The 20,393-nt window shown below is 54.7% G+C and overlaps 7 protein-coding genes across 7 annotated transcripts; 2 read left to right on the top strand and 5 right to left on the bottom strand.

The window, feature by feature from the left end:
• Window positions 1-229: 229 nt before the first annotated feature.
• Window positions 230-2,563, bottom strand: POSPLADRAFT_1138853 (hypothetical protein; the record flags this gene model as incomplete). The annotated part of the gene is made up of 7 exons (XM_024484956.1): window positions 230-297; window positions 485-527; window positions 900-1,130; window positions 1,317-1,967; window positions 2,030-2,130; window positions 2,350-2,401; window positions 2,522-2,563. The coding sequence occupies 7 exons, from the start codon at window positions 2,561-2,563 to the stop codon at window positions 230-232; spliced, it is 1,188 nt and encodes a 395-aa protein (XP_024339950.1).
• A 102-nt stretch (window positions 2,564-2,665) lies between these two features.
• POSPLADRAFT_1055225 (hypothetical protein) lies at window positions 2,666-5,136 on the bottom strand (the record flags this gene model as incomplete). The annotated part of the gene is made up of 15 exons (XM_024480614.1): window positions 2,666-2,944; window positions 3,008-3,298; window positions 3,364-3,385; window positions 3,447-3,511; window positions 3,615-3,697; window positions 3,754-3,861; window positions 3,910-3,972; window positions 4,028-4,119; window positions 4,170-4,271; window positions 4,345-4,400; window positions 4,482-4,549; window positions 4,610-4,757; window positions 4,815-4,869; window positions 4,920-5,057; window positions 5,114-5,136. The coding sequence occupies 15 exons, from the start codon at window positions 5,134-5,136 to the stop codon at window positions 2,666-2,668; spliced, it is 1,593 nt and encodes a 530-aa protein (XP_024339951.1).
• Window positions 5,137-5,704: 568 nt separating this feature from the next.
• Window positions 5,705-7,511, top strand: POSPLADRAFT_1140476 (hypothetical protein; the record flags this gene model as incomplete). Its single annotated transcript, XM_024485176.1, has 5 exons — window positions 5,705-5,739; window positions 6,044-6,071; window positions 6,128-6,241; window positions 6,432-6,540; window positions 6,892-7,511. The coding sequence occupies 5 exons, from the start codon at window positions 5,705-5,707 to the stop codon at window positions 7,509-7,511; spliced, it is 906 nt and encodes a 301-aa protein (XP_024339952.1).
• Window positions 7,430-7,967, top strand: POSPLADRAFT_1039462 (hypothetical protein; the record flags this gene model as incomplete). The annotated part of the gene is made up of 2 exons (XM_024477547.1): window positions 7,430-7,472; window positions 7,524-7,967. A coding segment is annotated over exon 2 (221 nt), but the record flags the coding sequence as incomplete, so codon positions are not given.
• Window positions 7,968-8,732: 765 nt separating this feature from the next.
• Window positions 8,733-12,868, bottom strand: POSPLADRAFT_1140438 (hypothetical protein; the record flags this gene model as incomplete). Its single annotated transcript, XM_024485172.1, has 7 exons — window positions 8,733-8,838; window positions 9,020-9,053; window positions 9,134-11,672; window positions 11,728-11,900; window positions 11,954-12,170; window positions 12,222-12,648; window positions 12,702-12,868. The coding sequence occupies 7 exons, from the start codon at window positions 12,866-12,868 to the stop codon at window positions 8,733-8,735; spliced, it is 3,663 nt and encodes a 1,220-aa protein (XP_024339954.1).
• A 2,615-nt stretch (window positions 12,869-15,483) lies between these two features.
• POSPLADRAFT_1045597 (hypothetical protein) lies at window positions 15,484-17,029 on the bottom strand (the record flags this gene model as incomplete). The annotated part of the gene is made up of 9 exons (XM_024478801.1): window positions 15,484-15,740; window positions 15,794-16,015; window positions 16,040-16,209; window positions 16,328-16,402; window positions 16,450-16,522; window positions 16,598-16,679; window positions 16,707-16,721; window positions 16,820-16,904; window positions 16,983-17,029. 9 exons carry the CDS (start codon window positions 17,027-17,029, stop codon window positions 15,484-15,486), a joined length of 1,026 nt encoding a protein of 341 aa, XP_024339955.1.
• A 1,330-nt stretch (window positions 17,030-18,359) lies between these two features.
• Window positions 18,360-19,901, bottom strand: POSPLADRAFT_1139360 (hypothetical protein; the record flags this gene model as incomplete). Its single annotated transcript, XM_024485024.1, has 7 exons — window positions 18,360-18,670; window positions 18,738-19,147; window positions 19,279-19,368; window positions 19,434-19,503; window positions 19,568-19,626; window positions 19,670-19,721; window positions 19,778-19,901. The coding sequence occupies 7 exons, from the start codon at window positions 19,899-19,901 to the stop codon at window positions 18,360-18,362; spliced, it is 1,116 nt and encodes a 371-aa protein (XP_024339956.1).
• Window positions 19,902-20,393: the final 492 nt, after the last annotated feature.

Raw genomic sequence — 20,393 nt, forward strand, 5'->3', positions numbered from 1 at the left:
TACGTGTCCGACGTCCATTGTGGATACATGTCATTACGACGAATGTGCGTTGAGGGTTCACTTTCTACTTCTTTCTCGAGAACGTGCTCCCGAGGCCCGTTTGTATATCTACACCTTTAATACAAGATCGATGATGTAGATGCACCGCCAAGCCATAGGTCTTTGGATCGCGACCCAATTGTGAGTGTGGAGTCTCAGCTAGCGATCCGAAGCTGAAGCGCAAATGATTCTAGTAAGGCGGCAGTGCCGTAATCCCAAGCCGTATCCAGTTCGTAAGGTCAGCTCGCTGCCCAGGAACTGCATAGCCAACAGTGAGGTCTTTTGAAACTCATTTACGGGAAGCCGCTCCTATGTCTTTCGTACATGGGCGGCAATGCGTATCTCCTCCCGTTCCGTATAAGCGGCTAGGACTGGGTGCACCGCTAGACGTTCCGGTTGCGTAAGATAAGATAGCTGGCGAGGATATGAGAGCCATAGGACTTACTATACAGAGAACTAAAGTTGAACACGGTTGCCTCGTTCGTAGTCTGCATTCAACAGACGCTCGCGTATGTCAACGCTACTATCGGATGGTACGGGCACCAGTTCCCGTGCGCTCCCTATTCGCCACCAAACTGGCACGATGCCCCTGCCGTCGAACGGATTCTCTCCCTTGTTTGCCAAAGACACACCGATGTATCTCAGATGTGGAATGGCCGCCCTGATGCATTCCGGCAACCGCCTGAATACCGTGTTGCGAAGTTCTTCCTTGTTGCAGGGCTCTTGTCTTGAGCCCATGACATGAGTCCTGCGAACGCAGAGGGAGAGAGCAACGATGGACGAGTTCCCGAGGATGTCAGGAACAATATTCTGTCGCTCAAAACAGTTAAACAATCGATTACATGTATCACGAGACTCACCATCCAGTCATTCAGTTTCTGCTGTCTGCCTTCGTCGAGGCACACCTCAAGGTATCTCATGCGAGGAGTTGCCGTGATAAGATCACCCCAGAACGTAGTATCGATGAGCTTAGTTTCCATCGGAAGTGAGAGCACGATAGGTGAAGTGTGGCGAATGACGCTGAGGGCATCGGGATAATGGAACGCAGTCAAATCCAATTGCACCCGCCGCACTGGACAGACCACCTTCCACTGACGGAAGTCCGGTACATTGCCTCTCAAGGAGGCTAGACCCTGCCAACATCCGGATTTGAGATGGTCCGAGTTGCCATCCACTTTGCTGTACACATCCGAGATGTGCAGCGAGCGGAGGTTTGGCATCGCTCTCACGAAGAGCGACATTCGAGCTGTGCATCCCTTCAGAATTAAGGAGCGCACCGACGGCATGTAAGGAATCTCGTGAATCTCCTCGTGCGGCTGACTTCCATCTGTGAGGCTAAGATGTGACAGTTCAAGCGTCTCAATGCTATCGACAGCGATGAGACGGTGGAAGAATGATGGTAGGCTGCGGTTGAATAAGGAAGTGAACGCGAGCCTTCGTGGTCTGCTGCGCAGCGATGGAAGCATGGCGACGGTCAGGTGTCCGCAATTGTGCAAGGCCAGATCTGCAAGGTCCGGGATGCCGCAAACGGCGATGCCGATGCGTGGTTCGTACGCAATGAGGCCTTCGAAACATGCGACGGACAGACGGTTTAGGCGCTTTGCTTTCTCGAGCAGCTCTGCGATATCCGACGCGGCAGAAAAGTCGACAGTCTTGTGAAACTCGATATGGCGTGCAACGCCGAAGCTTGTGCACTCAATGGTGAGTTGACGAAGGTATGGGAGACGATTCTGGAGGTCCGCAAGAATGAACTGGCAGAACGATCTGACCTGGTTCTGCGAGCGGGACAGGGTAACGTCCGAGAGCGCTTGCGGTAGGCTGAGATCGTATGCTTTGCGCGACACCATCGAGAGGTTCAGAGCAGATCTCGAATCAGTTTGCGAGAGAATCTCGAACAGCACGTCATGGTTGAGAGCGAGCAGGGCCATCTTGCCAACGATTAGACGTCAATTGAAGGCGTGAGCGCAAGATATGGGGGCAAGGTACGTACGTGTTCAAAGTATATATGGTCGTGTAGTCCGCGCCTCCTGGACGTGTATGTGTCTGCTACCGGGAGAACACGCAGGAATGTCTTTCGTGTGATTGAGCAGGCTGCCAAGTTCGAAATATAAAACATCCATCAACATGGCACCATCTAGTTCTCAGGCTGCATAGTCTCCTTTTGAGTGGCATGCCCGATCCGGGCTTTTGTGGCACATCAGAACGCACCAACCCGAACTGTGGGGCATGGTGTGAAACCTAGCGGTGCTGAGGTCGTGCGTTCTCTAGGCTTGCGTGTGAGGCGAAATGATGTTTCCGGTGGCAACTTACGTTCCGACTGCGAGGAAGGAAACGGCTGAGGTGATGAAATTGCCTTTAGTTCCTAAAGAAGCCTATTAGACGTGGAATATATGTACATATACGGCACGAGCACTCACCACGTTCTCTGCGAGGTCTTCCCAGGGGTGCAGATCAACAGATCGTAAGGAGATAATTCACTCACGGGGATGTTTGACGCGTGTACAGGCTCTGGGCGAGTTGCCATGGGGTGCAGATGGGCTCGCAGGTTATACCCATGATAGCGGACTGGATATCAGATAACGTCCGAAGTACACCGAAGGCAGTGCAACAAATTCTCATGGTACTTTCACTTCTCTATATACGGCTCTCCGTCCTCGACATTGATGCTTTTTGTATCTCCTTGCCCATCTCCCGCCGATGAGACGTTTGCAATGGGTCCGTGGAACCAATGCACGCCGCCATACACGGGGAAATAATAGTATACCAAGCAGAGCGATATCCAGGCGCCAAGCACCACGATTGTATAATTCATGTCGGGGCCGCTCGGGTCCGGGGAACTCGGGAAAATCAGGATGACGATAGAGAAGATCATCCACGCCACAGCTATGGCGGCTACCGGCAACCCCTGCCACCACGAGAAAGTGCGGTAAGACAGTGTCAGACGTTCTCAGAGGAAGGAGAAGCTTACGAGCCGGCCCATGTTAAACGGCCCCGGCCTCCATTCTGTTCCACCTACGAATCTGCTGATGATTGGGATGATGTACGCGATATAGAGGCCTACGACCCCAAGGCTGAAAATGGCCGAGATGGCAGTGGAGCCAGCGAATGCCAAGAGCCCAAGGAGGAGCGCTATGAAGGCCGAGAACCAGGCGCAGTTGACTGGCGTCTGCGTGTGGCGATTGACACGGTATAAATAACGCGAGAAAGGAAGGCCACCATCCCGTGCGAATGCGAACGTCTGGCGGGAACTCGCCAGCAACTGAATGACAGCTGGAGTCAACACCCGATACTACTGAGCCAATGAGCAGAGTGGTGTATACGTACCGAGCTCGTTCCCATGAAGAATCTGATTCATGCGAAATTTGAGCGACATTGTGCAGGAGAGTTACGAGGTGGTCAAAGCTTACTGGACCGCAACAACCACCGACCAGACTGCAAGAGTACCTTTCTGTCCCAGGCTGTTGAATAAGATCTGGACAAGTGTTTGTCAATACGTGTTATGAGTCGACCGTGAATTGGCGCCAGGAGTAACCGTGTGCACGCCAAATGATTGTGAGACAGCAATATCCACTCACCGCAGCCATAGGTTGACCAATGGGACTATTCATGATCCCTTCGACGTCCGTACCCATTCGGAACGCAATCGCGACATTGATAGCTGAGTGAGTGGCGTGTCAGTAATGAGTTCGCATCCCCGACTCGTATCTCCCTTACCCCAACCCAGTATGCCGCCAGTAGTGGTGGCCGCTATCAATGCCCAAGGGACTGCGACGGCCGCGTTCGAGGCTTCTTCGCTGATGTGAAGCGAGGCGTCGAAACCGGCTATATGCGGTGTTAGGGCGGGATCTCAATTCTCATCAAATGACACACATATGGTCCACAGGGGCGCCAGGAAACTCAAGCAGAACGCGAATCCATCTGGCCAGCCGCTGACTGCATTTCATGAATCAGAAAGTAGAGCTATGCCAACTGAAGCTTGCTGGCATACAGTTTGTGAATCCTCCCAACGCGTAGCTAGCAGGGTTCTTGAACTCCTCTGGTGTCGCCGCAGGTAAGGCGATGATGATGGCGAGACATAGCCTATGTTGCGTGTCAAGCGTTAGACAAGCTGTCATCAAGGTCAGACCTACAGCACATTTAGGACGACGTAGACAGTTTGTAATTTGGCAACTATCGCAGTCGCCAGAGAGGAGATCGTAGCATGCAATAACAGGATCGCAACATAGACGCCGCTGTCACGATGTTCAGTATGTTAGTCCAATACGTGACCGCGCAGTGATCTTCAGAGTAAAGATGTGTCCTTACAATGTCTGGCCCGTAGTCGCCGTGAACGTCTGATTGGAACCAATACTCACTGCGGCCTGGCCGGACCAGAGAATCGCTCAGCGTCACCACTCAATAGCTCGAAGCGCAAACGGCCCGGGAGAGAAACGTAGGCGCACCATCAACTGCACGGCGCATCCCCAATCAACCGAAGCAACTCCGGCGATCAGGCCAATCGTGTTCGAGTCTGCGTCGGGGAGCGAATCAGCGCGTCAACATTTGCCAAGGCACGCAGCCAGGGACGCACATCCGACAATCCACGAGAGCAGGCGCCGCCAGCGCGGGGAGCCGAACTTGAATGACCAGTAGTACAACCCGCCGGACGTGGGCGCCGCGGAGCCCAGTTCCGCCAGAGCGAGTGAGATGAGGACAAGGAAGACACAGCAGACTCCCCACTGTCACATGATCTGGTTACACATGCACTCGGAAGGATTGTTGTATGTGCAACTTACACCCCACACGAGTGCGACGGGGCCGCCATTCGGCAGAGCATAAGTCAGAACGGAGCTAGAGCGAACAGTGTGAGATACAGTTTCGCGACAGTGTGATTGACGTACGCGATGGAGGGGAAGAGCCCGAAGATACTGAAGACCAGGCCGAAGACCTCGAGGGGCGAGAAGGCGCGTTTGAATTCTTGCTTGTATCCCAACCGAGCCAGTTCTAAGGCATCGACATCATCCTGTATAGCGTGATCCCTAGCCGATAGCGTTCATGAATGTGAAACTATAATGCGACACCACATGTGACTCACTTGCTCATCTTCGTCATACCCATGTCTATGTGAGCTCGAGGCTGGACGAGCGAGTGGGCATGTATCGAGGGCGGGGCAAGGCACTTATCATGTTGTTGACCCTCGCATTACGCACCAGTCACGGCAGGGAGCTTGCTATCTCGGTTCTTGCCTATCGCAGGAGCGTCTAGGTCGTCCCGTGCTTCTCGAAGATGATATACAGCCAGCCACATTTGGCCTGCATAATGACTACGAGCGGCGGAAAGAGCGCCACAACGGTATCACGAGATAGAGATACACATTTTATCTATCATGAACACCCCACAAAACAGTTTAAGGTGCTTGCCGATAGATACCTTGCAGGTAGAATCTAGCATCATCACAGAAATGTTGCTCAAAAGCGCAGGTCCAGTTTCACAAGCGGGACATACTGTAATTCCAACAGTCATAGAGAGTTTGGTGGCGCATCTGCGAAGCATCAGAGTGTTCGCTGGCGTATCTCGATGTGATCCTGTCGCCATCTGAGCAGTCGTGAATTGAGCAAGCAGCCGTTTTGGTAAGAGACAGCTAGGAGAAGTATCCAGGGTCACTCGGAGACGCGACGGTACACCAATGTACAACCTGACGACCCGGTATTGGAAAGTCCGGTAAGTTTGCGTGATTCATTGGTGGGTAATTGAGACGACTCGGATGCGGCAGAAAGACGTCTTCAAATCGTTCGAGGCTTGAGATGGCATCGCTGCAGAAGATTACATTTGTTAGGCAGATTTAGCATGGTCTGTGCTATTTCATGGACCGGAATTGCCGTCGAGGTTGGCTGCACATCCAGGAGGTAGCGAGAGAGTGGATCACGAGCGCTGAGCAGCGGACGTGAGCAGGTGCTTCAACCCTAACCCCAACTTATGTTCACAGCTGGCCGAGCCTGAGGCGTACTGTACACTACTCTTTTAGAACGAGGCGCAAGATTGACTCCAAGTCTGTGAGTTTTTATATGCCTAGAGCCTGAAGACAATCACATCATATCACGGACATAAGGATTTGAAGGTCGTTTTCTCACCCCGAGCGAAGACTATCCCTACGCATCGACCAAGGGTCTCTGGAAGTGCTGTCAGTATCTTACGGCGGCAGGACGTCGTTGAGGCTGCAGAGGTGAGCTAATTTCAGAGTGGATAAACAAGTAAACATGATGAACGATGCGGGGGCTGATGCGAATCTCGCAGAAGGCGGGCAGACGGCTGCACGAATTAGCCTGTTCCTTCCACCGATGGATCTCTTATCACTCCATTTCGATGTGCTGCACGTTGTCTTGTCTCTCCTCCGCCCTTATGATGCCCTCCAGCTCGCGATGACGTCCCGCGTGGCATATGCGACTGCCATGCCGCGCTATCTCTCCGAGGTCACGCTCAGCAACTCCGCGCGCGCACAGCGAAGCAAGGTCGCGCAGTACTGTGCGTATATACTTGGCGACGTTCCTCGGCGTGCACAATGCCTAAAGATACTCCGGATCCGGGACGATGCTTTCAGGTCATTTCCCGCGGCCGAGAGCATACAATGGAAGACCACACATGACTATGCACCCGCCTTCTGTCTCGCTCAAGTCCTGCGTCATGCCGGCCAGCTGCGCGTGGTCGATATCGACAGAGCAGAGTACCTCTTCGAAGCCATGCCGGTGATCGCAGATGTATTGGCATCCTGTCCTAACTTGCACCGCATTCGCCTAATCAACGTTGGGCCTGCTTCGCTGCGCCTGATCACTCGCCTTTCCAGTCGGCCTTCACATATTGAGCTCGATATATCAGATGCCGCGAATGACGACCGCCAGATCAGGCCCTCCGAGCTGCTCGCCCCTGAGCGCGACAGGTTCCTCCACAGCCTGACCCACAGCCTGACCAGCCTCACGCTCGCGCGCAGGCCAGACATCCTCACGCTACTGGAGCCGCACACTGTCTGGCCGTGCGTCCGCCGCCTTTCTGTCTGGGGCAACGTCGGAAGCCTGGCCGCCCTTGCCGCCGCGTTCCCCGCGCTGGTGTATCTCCATGTGCCTACGCTCGACTTGGACGTCGTGGACACGCTCCGACCAGCAGTCTGGCCTGCGCTCGACCACGTCGTCACGGGCTGTCCACTCCCGCTCGCCTGTCCAGTGCGCCGGCTGGAGCTGCACTATGACCTCGACGCAATCGACGAGGCGGCGTGGTACGCAGGGACGCTCGCGCTGCTGCGGGACACAGCCCCGGTGGTGCTCGCATGCTCAATGAATTCACGTATCCTGTCATGCATCGCAAACACAGTGCCGAGCGTGCGGTTCGCCGAGTTCCTCGTAACCGACTTCTTGCTCGAGGCGTTACTGGGAGGGGACGCGGAATCTGCAGAGTCCTGCATTGTGAGCCAATCAGGCTGTGAGCGTCGCATGCCGCACTGATCTGTCACGTAGATTGCGCACCTGGCTGGCCTGTCTTCCGTACCGCTCATTGGCATTGCCTTGACGCTCCCACCGAGCGTAGGGCTCTCGTCTCCCTCTGACATGCATCATCTAGGTACCCAGGTTGCCGCGCAGATCCCATCGCTGCTGTACATTGGCCTCGAGTCACAGGGCGGTAGATCCCGCTGGACTGAACATTCATACACGTGGTACTCTGTACTTCACTCTGAGAATGCTGACCACCCACAATTCGCGTTGCTCCCGCCCTGGCAGGGGGACTTCGTCGAGGACGAACTGCTTGGTACACCACGTGACCAGACTAAAAACCTACCGGGAAAGTCGTAAGTATCTCACCAATGGGACGCAACTTCGTGCATTACTGGAATACGAGCTTTTCATTTGGCGTCGATTCACCCAGGTCTCGGTAGCGTATCACTGTTTCACTGTGTATAGGTACCTAGAGCGTGTAGCCAGTAACTTATAGCCACAACATGAGCTGTGGTCATGTGGAATACCCAGCTAACAAGAGGTAGAAGTGTAAGATTGGATTGACCTGTTATGTTTGTTTGACTGCCGTCGATGAGCGATCGCCCTCTGGAGGGTGTACGATCGCCATGCAATCAGTGAGGTTGCTGATAGTATCTTAGCAAGCCCTCATACGAGGAACTAGTCCAGAGAGCGCCTCAATGAGGCTACGAAAAATCGGGCTGGATCGATGCGTGATGCTGCCGTGCAGGGTCCGACGAAGACAAGGAACTATGGGCGAACACACTCTTCAAAGACTATCACGCAATCGACACAGGTACATTTCACAGACGCTGCAGAGAAAGGGGGTATTGTATTGGCGCAGAATGATGATCACAGGGGCATAGAGAGCGATGAGAACCTCAAGCTGGGACCGATTCAGGCCTACGGCATATCTATCACTGTGCACAATCACAAACGGCGCGTAAGCGAATGTGTTTGGAAAATGCGTGGTGGATACTCACATTACGCAGTCGACGCTTCATGGCCGCGTCGACCTCTTCCATCTCTTGATTTCTATCGCTGTGCCAGTTCCTCCATCTCTTCGCCTTCCCGTCTTCGACATGCGTGTCTACCTGTAGTTCTACCAGCTATGGCAATCTAGTCGTAGGAAGCCACTAGTCCATCCCCGATCGACCCTGTCGCAGGAACGCCATCTGACCCATCGAATATGACTAGTCACGCTGCGCGTGCTCTTCAGAACGAGACGAGGGTATGCTCATAGTTGACGCAGATGCCGAGAGCAAGGGGCCATGTTAGGCTAGCGTGGTCGGAGCGCTCCAGGACTGCGACGGCCCATACGCTGGCCGTGCCGTAGCGGAGCTCAGTTCTGCGTCCTAGATACCCGGGGACGCGCTGTCAACGGCGCAATTAGTAGAAGTCACAGACTCGCAGTGCAGATGGATCTTACCTGGATTGGCCGTTAGACGGCTGCTGTTCTGCAGTGGAGCCCAGCGGGAGGGATTGCGCGGTGCTTCGCTGACCTTGTAGACGTCTCGAACGGGATGGCAGTGAGACCTGAGGGCGGCGACGTATGGCACGGGATGGCAATGGGACGACAGGGCGGTTATCTTCATCACTGGGACCCTGTGCGTAACCTTGGTGGACGACGACCTCATAGCGCGGGTTGTTGAAGCCAAACTGGTACGTTCCTGAGGGCTGCTGCATCGCATCTGGATTTACATGAGCAGCTTGCGGCTGCACGTCGTTCACCTGCACACTTGGTACGTCCTGCGCTTGCGGTGGAGGCAAGCGCGCCCAGAACGCCTTCAGTGCGGCGTTGGGGTCAGCAAACGGGCTGGGACGGACGGGCTCTGTTGCAGGGACTGTAGGTGGGTTCGGGGACGACGGCTGGGGTTCCGCAGGGGGCACGTCGACCGAGGCAGGCTCATCCTCATCATCCGAGGCAGACGCACAATCCGAGGCAGGCGCTGGAGCCGAGGTCTGAGCCACAGCCTGCGATCGGGAAGCCTGAACATACGCGTCCAGCCAACTTGACGCAGGCGGAGGGGGCTGGCGCGGAGGGGGACAGTCAAACGTGAACCCACGGCTAGAGCTCCCACTATGCTGAGGTAGCTCGTGCTGCATAAATGGTACGATCTGTTGTAGGTTGAAGGCACCTGCTGTTGAACTGAGGGGTTGATGCAGGATTGTGGCAACAGGGTGCTCGACGCATTGGACCTTCCCCACGTGTGCGCCCTGCACCACGTGTTCGCTCTGTTCGACGCGTTCAACCTGCTCGGCTTGCTCAACCTGCTCGATGTGTTTAGCCTGCTCGATGCCTTGGACGTGCTCGACACATTGGACCTGCCCTGCACATTGGACTTGCCCGGCTTGCTGAACTGGCTTCTTGTCTTGCCAAAGCGACGCTAGTAGAGTGGGAGGGAGACCGTCAAGCCCACAGTTGGAGCTCTCATTGTAATTAGCTTGCACAGATCGCATGACCTGCTCGACAAATTCGACATGCGTGACAGATTCGACCTGATCGACGCATTGGACCTGCTGGACGCTTTGGACTTGTTCGACGCATTGGACCTGCTCGGCATCTTGGACCTGCCCGGCATCTTGGACCTGCCCGGCTTGCGCAACTGGCTTCTTGTCATGCCAAAGCGACGCACGCAGATTGGGAGGGATACCGTCAGGCCCGCAGTTGGAGCTCTCATTATAAGCTTGTTCGTGGTGCAAAGATCGCATGACCTGCTCGAAAAATTCGACCTGCCCGGCTTGCGCAACTGGCTTCTTGTCTTTCCAAAGCGACGCGAGCAGAGTGGGAGGGAGACCGTCAAGCCCACAGCTGGAGCTCTCATTGTGATTAGCTTGCACAGATCGCATGACCTGCTCGACCAATTCGACCTGCGCGATAGATTCGACCTGATCGGTGCATTGGACGTGCTCGACACACTCGACCTGCCCGGCTTGCTCAATTGGCTCCTCGCCTTGTGAGTCCTGCGTATTCTGTGAATGACAGTCGTCTGCGTCCGCCTGAGTTCCCCTTTCGCCAGATACCTGATCAGTCTGTTCGGTGTCCAGATGTTCCTCCCCGTGGACGTCATGAAGCACATCTCCGTGGTCCTTGCTTGGCAGCTTCTCCTGCTCGGTCTGCATTCCATTGTCGCACAGATGATCTGCAGGATCAGCCTGCACCTCCTGTTCGCGCACACCTTCCGTACGGTCGGTCGCCATTCCTAGCTCGCGCAGATCTCCTCGATCCATGTGTGCGTCCCGTCGTTCTGCGTGATCCGTCTGTGCGACATGTTCGCATATGCGCTCTTCGTCCGTCTGCGCCTCTTGATCCCGCAGATGTCTCGCCTGCACATCCTGATCGCACCGACGCTCGTCCTCCCGCAGCACAGACTCCTTCTCCAGTGTCTTGGGCTGTTTCTTTAGCTCCATCGGAATGGCCTGTACACGCATCTGCCCGACCTCGACGCGTTCCTGCTCCGCCGGCATGCGCTTAGCCCCAATGACCGCGCGTTCCTTATACGCGTGCACCCGCTTCCTCGCACGCTGCTCTTGCTCCTTCCTCGCCCTCTCGCGTTCCAGACCCAGCCGCATACGTGTCGACTTTAACGTTTCCAGCTGTCCAGATACCTCGTCCTGTTGCGCTTTCGTCTCTGCATAGACCTCCGCGAGCTGGGCACAATGGCGCTGACATGTGGCCTGAAGCTCCTTCGCGCGCTGGACCTCCTGCTCGACAAACGCCTCAAGTTCATTGCGCTCGTTCACCAGGGCCGGTAGCAGTTGATCCAGACGTGCGCTCTTGTGCTTGATCATCTCGACTGCCTTGGCACACATCTTCGTGTACCTCTCGCAAGCGAGCATGGTGCGCGCCGATGTGTCTGTCTCGGGCATGGGTGCGACTAGATGGGAGGGTTCCGGGGACTTGGACGAGGCACTGGGGGGCGACGAAGGACCGGCTGGGCTGGACGCAGGGAGCAGATGGGCACCGATGCGTTGTTGAGGCCTGTCGAGCGCATCTGGCGCGTCCTGAGACACAAGAGCTGCCGCAAAGGAGCTGAGTGAAGTGGTGTCTTGTGATGAACTACTTGATGGCGGGCCTGATTGCACCGATGCGCCGTCGGTAGAAGGTTCCGGGGACTGTGCTAGGGTCTCATGGATAGCCGAGGGCTGGGGAATCTGCGCAGAGATGTCGTCAAACAATGATACACATCGTGGAACCAGCATGACGTACATTCAGATCCGATATATCCTCTCTCTCAAAGCGGCTGCAGCTGTGAGGAGTTGGATGGTCCTTCCAAAGCATCATCGGCACTGCCAGGGTATATGCGGCTGCGTCTTCGGGTGTGAAACGGCGGGCCAGGACGTTGATTAGCAGTGTCGCGAGACACACTAGGACAATATGCCCTAGACGCAATGGTCAGTCAGCGTCGCATCAGATGAAGACGAGCGGCTCGCACCTAACCAGTAACTGACACCCTGAGCTTCTATCGAGTTGCAAACGTCGCAACTGGTGGGCTCCGAGGGTGAGGGTGGGAGAGTGGTACTGAATGAATCCCAGTCTGCAGAGGCGCAAGAGACAGCCGACGATGCACCCTCGCAGTCCAGAGAGCTCATTCTGGACTGCGTTGGTGCGCCGCCATGCAGTATCTCCGGCAGTTTGGCAACGATGTTGCTCTGCACATTATGATTAGTGTGCGTGACATCCAATAATACGCGCGCACTCACCTGGGTAGATCTCTGCAGACCGTTCTGGGAAGCAATTTTCCTCACACGGCGTCGACTTCTGAAGAACTTGACAAGTGCACACACTCCCCACACCATCGTGAATGCCATGACGACAGCTACGAGGTGAAGGGGCAGAAGGTGACAGGCGGGAGCGATGGATGCGAGATAAGCCGGACAGAAGTGGTGGGTCGAGTCGCTCGCATCCTTCGGCCAGTTCATTTTGTCCGAAAACGCGTATTCGATGGTCGACACTGAGGTAGTAGGCACCGACGACGGCGCCGCCACTGGAGTAACAAGCGCCGGGGGCTGCGACGCGACAGCGAGGGCCGTGGGTGTCCAGAGAATGAGATTCTTGCAGGAATCCGTGGTTGGCGACGGAGGTAGTGAAGTCCGAGTTGGAGGAGCCGGGAGTGAGGAACGAGAGGACCTACAAGGACAAAGTGAGCCAATGTGGCGTGTGCATATTTTGACCGCACTCACCGGAACGAAAGAACAACCTCTTCAGCAATATAGACCAAGTTAGGAGCCGCCGCGTCTATGAACTGTCCAACTATTTGAGGCAGATATAGGTTGTTGGGCATCTGCATCTGCACGAGAAACGTGAAGATGCCGATGCCAATTTGGCTGGCTATCTGGAGCCAGAGCATGGTGATTCAAAGTATGGAGTTCCCTGTATAGCGTAATAGAGCATCTGTGTCAGCCATACTCTCTTTATCCAACGGTGTCGTCTCGTCGAAGGACGGCGCCACAAAATGAACCAGTGGCGTGCCGGGCCTCATCAAGCGAGAAGGCATACAACAATATAGACACTCACCAAGAGGGAATTCAGTAGTTTGATACGTTCGTAAGTTGATATCTTGGAAAGTTGGTTATAGGATGTATAATGTCCAGGGGTTGTGGATGGGTGTCGAGAGCAAGAGGGAGTGCTAAAGACGGCGGCCAAAGCAGGTGGCCTGATGCACAGGGTTCGCGGAGATCTAACGGCGTGCGGAGTTCCCCTCAATTACCATAAGTGCTTCCTTGGTGCTTGTTGTGACCGAGTCTTTACACACGAGAGGCACAGTTCGGACTCCGCAATCAGGACAAAGAACATGGCATTCCGCGTGAAGTACTCGTGGTAGACAGAATCGCACATATGCCTGATTCTCGAGGGACAGAAAGCTGCGCTGCATTCTGAAATCTCCTGACGAAGCGTCAATGCCAAAGAGATGTATTCCAGGACTAGGACCAGCTTTGAGCAGTGGCGGAGCAAACACACTGGTTGGCTTCCTTATTAGGTATGCGCTGCTTGAGATGTCGATCGGGTGCTCAAATTGGCAACTGATCTTCCTTTTCTCGTGTGTCGCTCATTCTCCGTGACACTCCCTTCCTCCCTCGGCGTGCTCTCGAGTGAATCTTTCGCATTGTTTATTCGAATCATTTGCGCGCTCCTATCCTGTCAGCCTACATGCGCACTGGTGGCTCACGGGTCCTACCTTTGCTCCTTCCGTCTTTTGCGCTGCAAGCCCAGGTTAGCGGGACCTCGCTCTCCCAGGACAGGTCATCGTGCACGCCGTATCTGTTCTCGAGCTGCAGGCATTCGACATGAAACTCTCTCCTCATGCGCGGCACACATGCCACCATTTGCGGCGGTATAGCTGGCTTACTCGTGCTTCATGAGGATGGGCTGGTTGTGATATAACCAGACTACATGACACTCCTCATCGCTTGGGTGGACCAGCTCAAAGCTGCACACTCGCGCGCGCACCCACTTCCCGTTGCTGTTTCACCTGTGTCTGCGACCGCACCGCATTCCTCGTCTAGAATACGGCCGACTTCCAGCTGGACTTCGTGCCCGCCGATATTGCCGCCTCACATCCGTTCACATATCCCACGCTACCTCCCCTGCATATATGGGTGCTTTCGGCCCTGAGGGCGGTATCACGTCGTGTTGAGTCCGAAGGACGTCGTGGTCGTACGCCCACGTGACTGGCGCAACCATGTCGCATGGCTCACCAAGCGAGCGCGGCATAAAGAAGCTCTGATGGAGATCGAGTGACAGGCGGCGGGGGAGGAGTGCGGGGCGTAACGGCGGGGCTAGAGGATGATGCTGTATTCATCGGAGAGCGGTGCATCGAGCCTCTCGTTAGCCAAGGTGGCATGCGCCCTCTTCAACTTTCGACTACGAGTAGCGCGTTGATGTGCCAGATGTTCAGGTGCAGTCAGGACACGAAGCCTGGATATTCATGCTTGCGCAAAGGAGCCAGTTACTGGTGCGTAGTATGTGCGCTGATGTTGTATAATGCTGACGTATGGGTCGTATGACGTTTCCAGTGTCATTTCGGCCGTATAGGCCGAGCTTGACTACGCACCATCCTTTCAATCTATGCAGACTACAGTACCTGAGACAGTTGTGCTCATGGAATGCCTCGCGAAGCTGTAAGCGTTATGTTTATCTGTCGCCGTTTTTCCTCTCGTGATTTGTGTCTCGCTGTACAATGAATCGCCAGCCTGAAAAGGTGTCCCTTTCCTACGTCTGCGCCGCCTGGATGTGTTCGAGCTTATCCGCGAGACCGATCTATATACAGCTGTGCAGGTTCAGGCGATACTTCTCGTCGAATTTGACCACGAACCGATGGAACACCGTTGTGCTTAATATCAACTCACAGCAGAGTTTTGCAATCACTTTGCTAATCCATCGCATCGATCCGATACCTGTAAGTACTCCAATAGATTTGGTTATGATCGCTATGTCTGCTAGCTCTGGTATGTCGTTCTACTGAATCACTCAGATCGGGCGCGTCGTACAGCAATCGCAGAGCCGAACGTACTGCCCATATCTCTACTTGAATGCCCTTTTCCTCAGAGACTGTTAGCCGACATCCGACTTCGTATACATGCAGGTGCGGATGAATGATTCGAGTTTGGATCCCTGTGACTCACAGTTTGATCCAGGTAAATCTGTATGCGGAATATGCACCTTGGCTGCCTGCTGCTGTCACCCCATCGCGTGTGTGCTTGGAATGTCACCAAGGGCGAGCTCCATCTCGCATACTTATGATGTTATCGTAGCTCATGGAAATCAAATCCCAGTGGGATGACCGTTGCGATCTACCATACACCTATTCGCTAAACCACACTATAAATACCAGTAAAAGAGAGTCGACGCCTTTCCTAATCCGTTCCTAGTGGATACAACGACAGGCGGGAATCAGCACAGGCAGTGATTGCGAAGACGGACCCGTGCCGCAAATGTCTTCTGGATCATTTGGCACTTTCGTCCTCATTCAGACTGCCACTCGCTGCGGTACGCTGGTGGCAGAGGTAGTCCAGAACCATCGATGCGCCCGGCGTCCTCCTCCCGTGCTGGCTCATGCTCATCAGACATGACTGTAGACGCATTATACAATGCCTTGCTCGGGCTTGTTGCCGCGATTGGCGCAGCACTCGAGCTTCCGTTCTCGGAGCCCAAGCTGGAGGCCGAGTCCGTATGTCGTAGCAACGCGTGTTTCTCGTGTGCACGTGGCGTCTCGTTGTCTGCTGAAAGGCGTAGTTAGAGTTCCTGCACGAGGATGATACCGAACACGTCTCACTTGTTTTCTGCACCGCGAAGGGGGTTACGGGGTGTTGTTCAAGCCAAGCTGCATCCTGAGCTGTCACTATATCGGACGGCTCGTCGACTTCGAAGGTCCCGCGTTCTCTGCTGCTACGCCTCCTTTGTACAAGCCACGCGCCTAGCCCAAGCGCCACGAGCGCTACAACGCCGCCCACGGCGCCACCCGTAATAGCGCCAACATCGACCTCGTGGCTAGTACCTGCTGAGCCTGTATTAAACGCACCTGAGCCCTGGGAGTTCGAAAACGAGGCAGAAGATGAGCTTGTGCTGGGCGTGGCGGCTAGCGCCGTGGTGCTACTTATACCAGCGCTACTGGACGTGGATGGGCAGTGCTGAAACGTGTTATTTGCGTTTGTTGCCTGGTCCTGCTGCGCCCACTCTCGTGTGTACGAGCTGTTAAATTTCTCTGTCAGGAGCCGGCGTCACGCTCATTCTATAAATACTCACTAGAACCTGGGCGAAACAAAGCTTTGATCAGACATCGACCACTTGAATCGAGGAGGCGACGTACCATGCGCCGGTGTTCCAAAATAGGACGTACAGGAAATCGTCGAGTCGGATGTCGGTATTGCCGTGGGGAGGCTGTCTGGACGTCTGAAACGCGCTGTACGTCCTGAAGAGCACAAAACTCACGACTGGTTGGTTCCGGGTCCGCAATACTGGCCATCTGTGTCGCTAAACCGGTATATGTAGTAGGCACCATTCCCTATGACGTGCGTATGTTGATGAATAAGACATACACGCCTGACCGGACCGGCGGTTGATACAAGACATCACATACCTGCATCGATGCCGTTGGTGTCGTTACTGCCTACATCCCACTGGCAGCTGAGGAGGAATGGCGACACGCGACTCAGCGAGAGCTACGATGACGGGATGAAATTACTTACTTCATGCAGAGCATACTAAGTGCCCATGAGATGGAGTTGCAGCAGCAGGCAGCTACATGGCAGATACTGGTCAACGCAGCTCGTGACAAGGCATGCTGAGGCGACATACACACTTGGTCGTCGCAGTTGTCTCCAGGAGTATCTGGGCGAAATGACGGCACCTCATCTGGAAGAATGCCCACGGTCAGCTCGTCGTCGCTGGAAAGAGCACAGCGTGAGACTTGCATTCGCTGTTGCATATTTGTCGCAGTCGTTGATAGGTCGTGCCTGTCGGACATGGTCACAGTGAGCAGAGATACGGCAAGAAGAGCGGAGGCGGACATGGTGTCTCTCCGACAGCGTTCGTGTACCAATCAAGCGCGTTTCCTGCACAGGTAGTGTTCCCGTCGGCGGACGCGTCGCCTACGAGGGCAGAGATTACCAGAATGGTTGCGGGTGCGAATAAATATAGCATGTAGTAGGCAATATGTTAGCACTATGGGCTGAGAGACCAAGAGAATTAGCGTCGGAACGAAGAGAACCTGGACGAGAAAAACGTTATGAGCACGAGGAGCACAGCATCGAGGGTACGTATAAGAATACAGCAAGCGGCAGCGCCATGCCGACAAAGCGTGGGCAGCATCTAGAGCCTAGTGGTCGTGTAAATAACCGAGGAGGATGACAGCGAGCGGCATTGATGCGACTAGACGCTCCCCAGTTGTGTCCCGCTCATCTTCTTGCTCTGCTCATGCTTCACCTCGTGAGGGAGCCGGCAGGTGTTTGTCAGCAAACGTTCGCAGATTATTTCATGTGAATAGCAGGTAATGATAGCGGCCCTCATGGGGCCTATGAAGCGCACGCTACCGCAGCACTACCGGCGTACCGCCTGTCATTGTGAAATGTCATGAGCCACATATCAATCAAGACCAAGTAGTTACCTACTTCGTCGCAGTCAACCTGAGACGGCCACGGCGGTACACACGACACTAAGGCTGTGGTTATTACAGAACTTTGAGGCTGGTAATCGTTTTACGTGGAGAGACGGTTAGCAAGGTATAACCAGTATCAAAACCTTCGAGGAGGGCGGAGGAGGGAAGAATGGAATCCATCGGGGTGGGTCCCAATGTCGGTTTTTGTACTGAGATGCATGGTTTGGCCACATGCAAAAGCGCCGCTCAAATTTTGTAGTCCGAGGCAGATCTAGAGATGATCAATGTCTTCATTGGCATCGATCTCGAGATTGAAGGCTTACCGGCGCTCTCCCCGACTCGACTGGACACAACACCGCAAACGTACCGTCCCTGATTTCACACTGCGAAGGATCTCCGCATGCGTCAGATGTAGTGTAACTCTATTTTATCATTGAAATTTATGGAGGAGACCCGTGCTGGATGCGTTCTTTTCTCCCTCAGTGCGTCTCACAGCTATAACTTACGTGTCACTGAGAAGCAATATTCCTGATGGGAGCCAGCCTTTTTCACATAGTACCTATCTTCCCATTAACCCACACTATACCCTTGTCTGTCGCTCTTACACTGTCCCAGCATACGGTTCAATAGCGCTAGCTCCCTGTATGCTATCCAATCGTATGTGCCCCATTATGGCGTCATATGATTCAATCTCCTACACGACTTCCCTCACATCACTATTCTAGGCCGAGCAAATACGCCTGAATCAAGAAGACCCCCACGAGCTACGGTACGCGGGCGGTGGTGGAAACTCCTCAGTATCGACTTGCCCAGCATCTTCAACCGGCTCGAGCGCTCCCAGCGTGAACAAAGCACACTCTACCCGTTCTCCGTTGTGCCAATCACCTGCCACGTTGTCCTCATCCTCGGTGTACAAAGGCGTCATCATCGTCGCGTCCATACCTGCCTGAGAGCCCGAGCCCGAGGCCGCAACAGCATGAGATAGGACATGCTCGTTGCTTTGAAGCCCCATGCGTGCTTTGCTTGCTGGTTGTGTGGGTACACGACTGTCTTCCGCTGGGAATGCAATGACAGGGTCATAACGCTTGAACAGGGATCTCAATAACAAACGAGCATCACTCACCAGTTCCCAACTGCACCAATGGCGCAGAATATGGGCTGAGCGGCACAGTTTCTCGTTTCATCATGGACGGCCTGTCGTACGGCGTACGTGTATTGGTCTTTTGTCGTCTCATGCGTAGGACCGCGCAGAACGCGAGGAGGGCCAGTCCCGCACCTACGATGCTGCCCACGATAGCACCTATGTTTACTTTGTGCACAGTATATGGGGCGCCGGAGCTCGCATAGGCCTGCGTCGTGGTGGTGCTCAAGGCGGCCGTGCTCGTTGATGCATGCCGGATCGTGTCAGCCCTAGTCCCGGGAGCTACGCTGGAAGGTGTACTCAGTGGTGCCTCACTGTTGTTCCCGCAGTGCGTAAACGTTCCATTGCCATGCGTAATATCGTCCAACGACCATTGGTTTCGGAAGGAGGTGCTGCGATCTCTTTCCATCATATGCGCAGCGCTGGAATATTATGCACGGACTCACTAGTTCCTGCACGCCGCAGAACATGTATGGACTCAGATGCAATACAACAGAGGCGGATCAAGCGAGAGCGCACATACCATGACCCGTCGGCCCAAAACATGGTGTATAGCGCGTCGTCGAGTCGCATGCCAGACTCGCATACGGAAGTCTGGACGGTCACCGGGAGCCTGTTTGCACACCATCAGCCCCGATGTTTGCGGCCCAGATACCAGATCCGCCGCGGCAGACTCACGACTGGTTTGTCCCGTCTCCACAATAAGTAACATCATCGCCCCACCGGTACTGGTAATATGCCCCGGACGCTACGAATGGCGTGCACCTAACCGTGAGCATTCGCCTTCATATCGCATAATTAGCAGGACTGACAGGCGTCGATGCTTGCACCGTCTTTTGCCAGCCACTGGCAGCTTAGGAGGACATAAAGCCTGTTAAACGCAATGCAGAAGGAAGGCGGCTGTGAGCGCGTACTTCAGGCACAGCATGCTGAGCGCGAACGAGATGGAGTTGCAGCAGCATGTGGCTAGAGCAAGTATATCAGAGCCAGACACATGATGCGCGCGAGGCCAGACGGCGTACACTTGATGTCGTAGCAGTGGTCTGCAGGAGGCTCGCGGCTCATCTGGGGCACTTCATCTGTGCACGCAAACGGCGATGGTGCCGCGGTCAGCCCCTGAGTCAGTACGTGCACTCGAGGAAGCATGGTCGGCTACACGAACAGTACTGGTCGCAAATCTGCCGCAGCCGCATGTACGTTGCGCCTGCGGATCGCGATCAGACGAACGGCAAGCGCGGACAGGGGGAGGAGAGGGCATACAGGGTGTCTCGCCGACGGCGCTGGTATACCAGTCAAGCTCGTCGCTCGCACATGTGGTATTACCAACGGAAGGCCCAGTATCCAACGTCGTCATGGCTTTTGATGTTGGCGGCATCCGCTTTGCCTGAGCGTCACAAACGATGGGGTGGAAGGGAGAATAATGGAACAGTGCAAGTAAATGTGGAGGGTGCTATGAGCACGAGAGGGCAGTACAAGGGCCTGCAAAATGTTCGTATGCCTAATATCCCTGTGCATATACAACATGGCATCGAGATTCGACTGAAAGCTTGGATTCGTCATGCATCATCCGTGACTGGTGCCAAGCAGGAAGCGAAGATTATACCACGGATCCTGGAAGAAGTAACAGATATGCCTGAC

This window comes from Postia placenta (assembly GCF_002117355.1).
Source record: "Postia placenta MAD-698-R-SB12 unplaced genomic scaffold POSPLAscaffold_5, whole genome shotgun sequence".
NCBI lineage: Eukaryota > Fungi > Basidiomycota > Agaricomycetes > Polyporales > Adustoporiaceae > Rhodonia > Rhodonia placenta.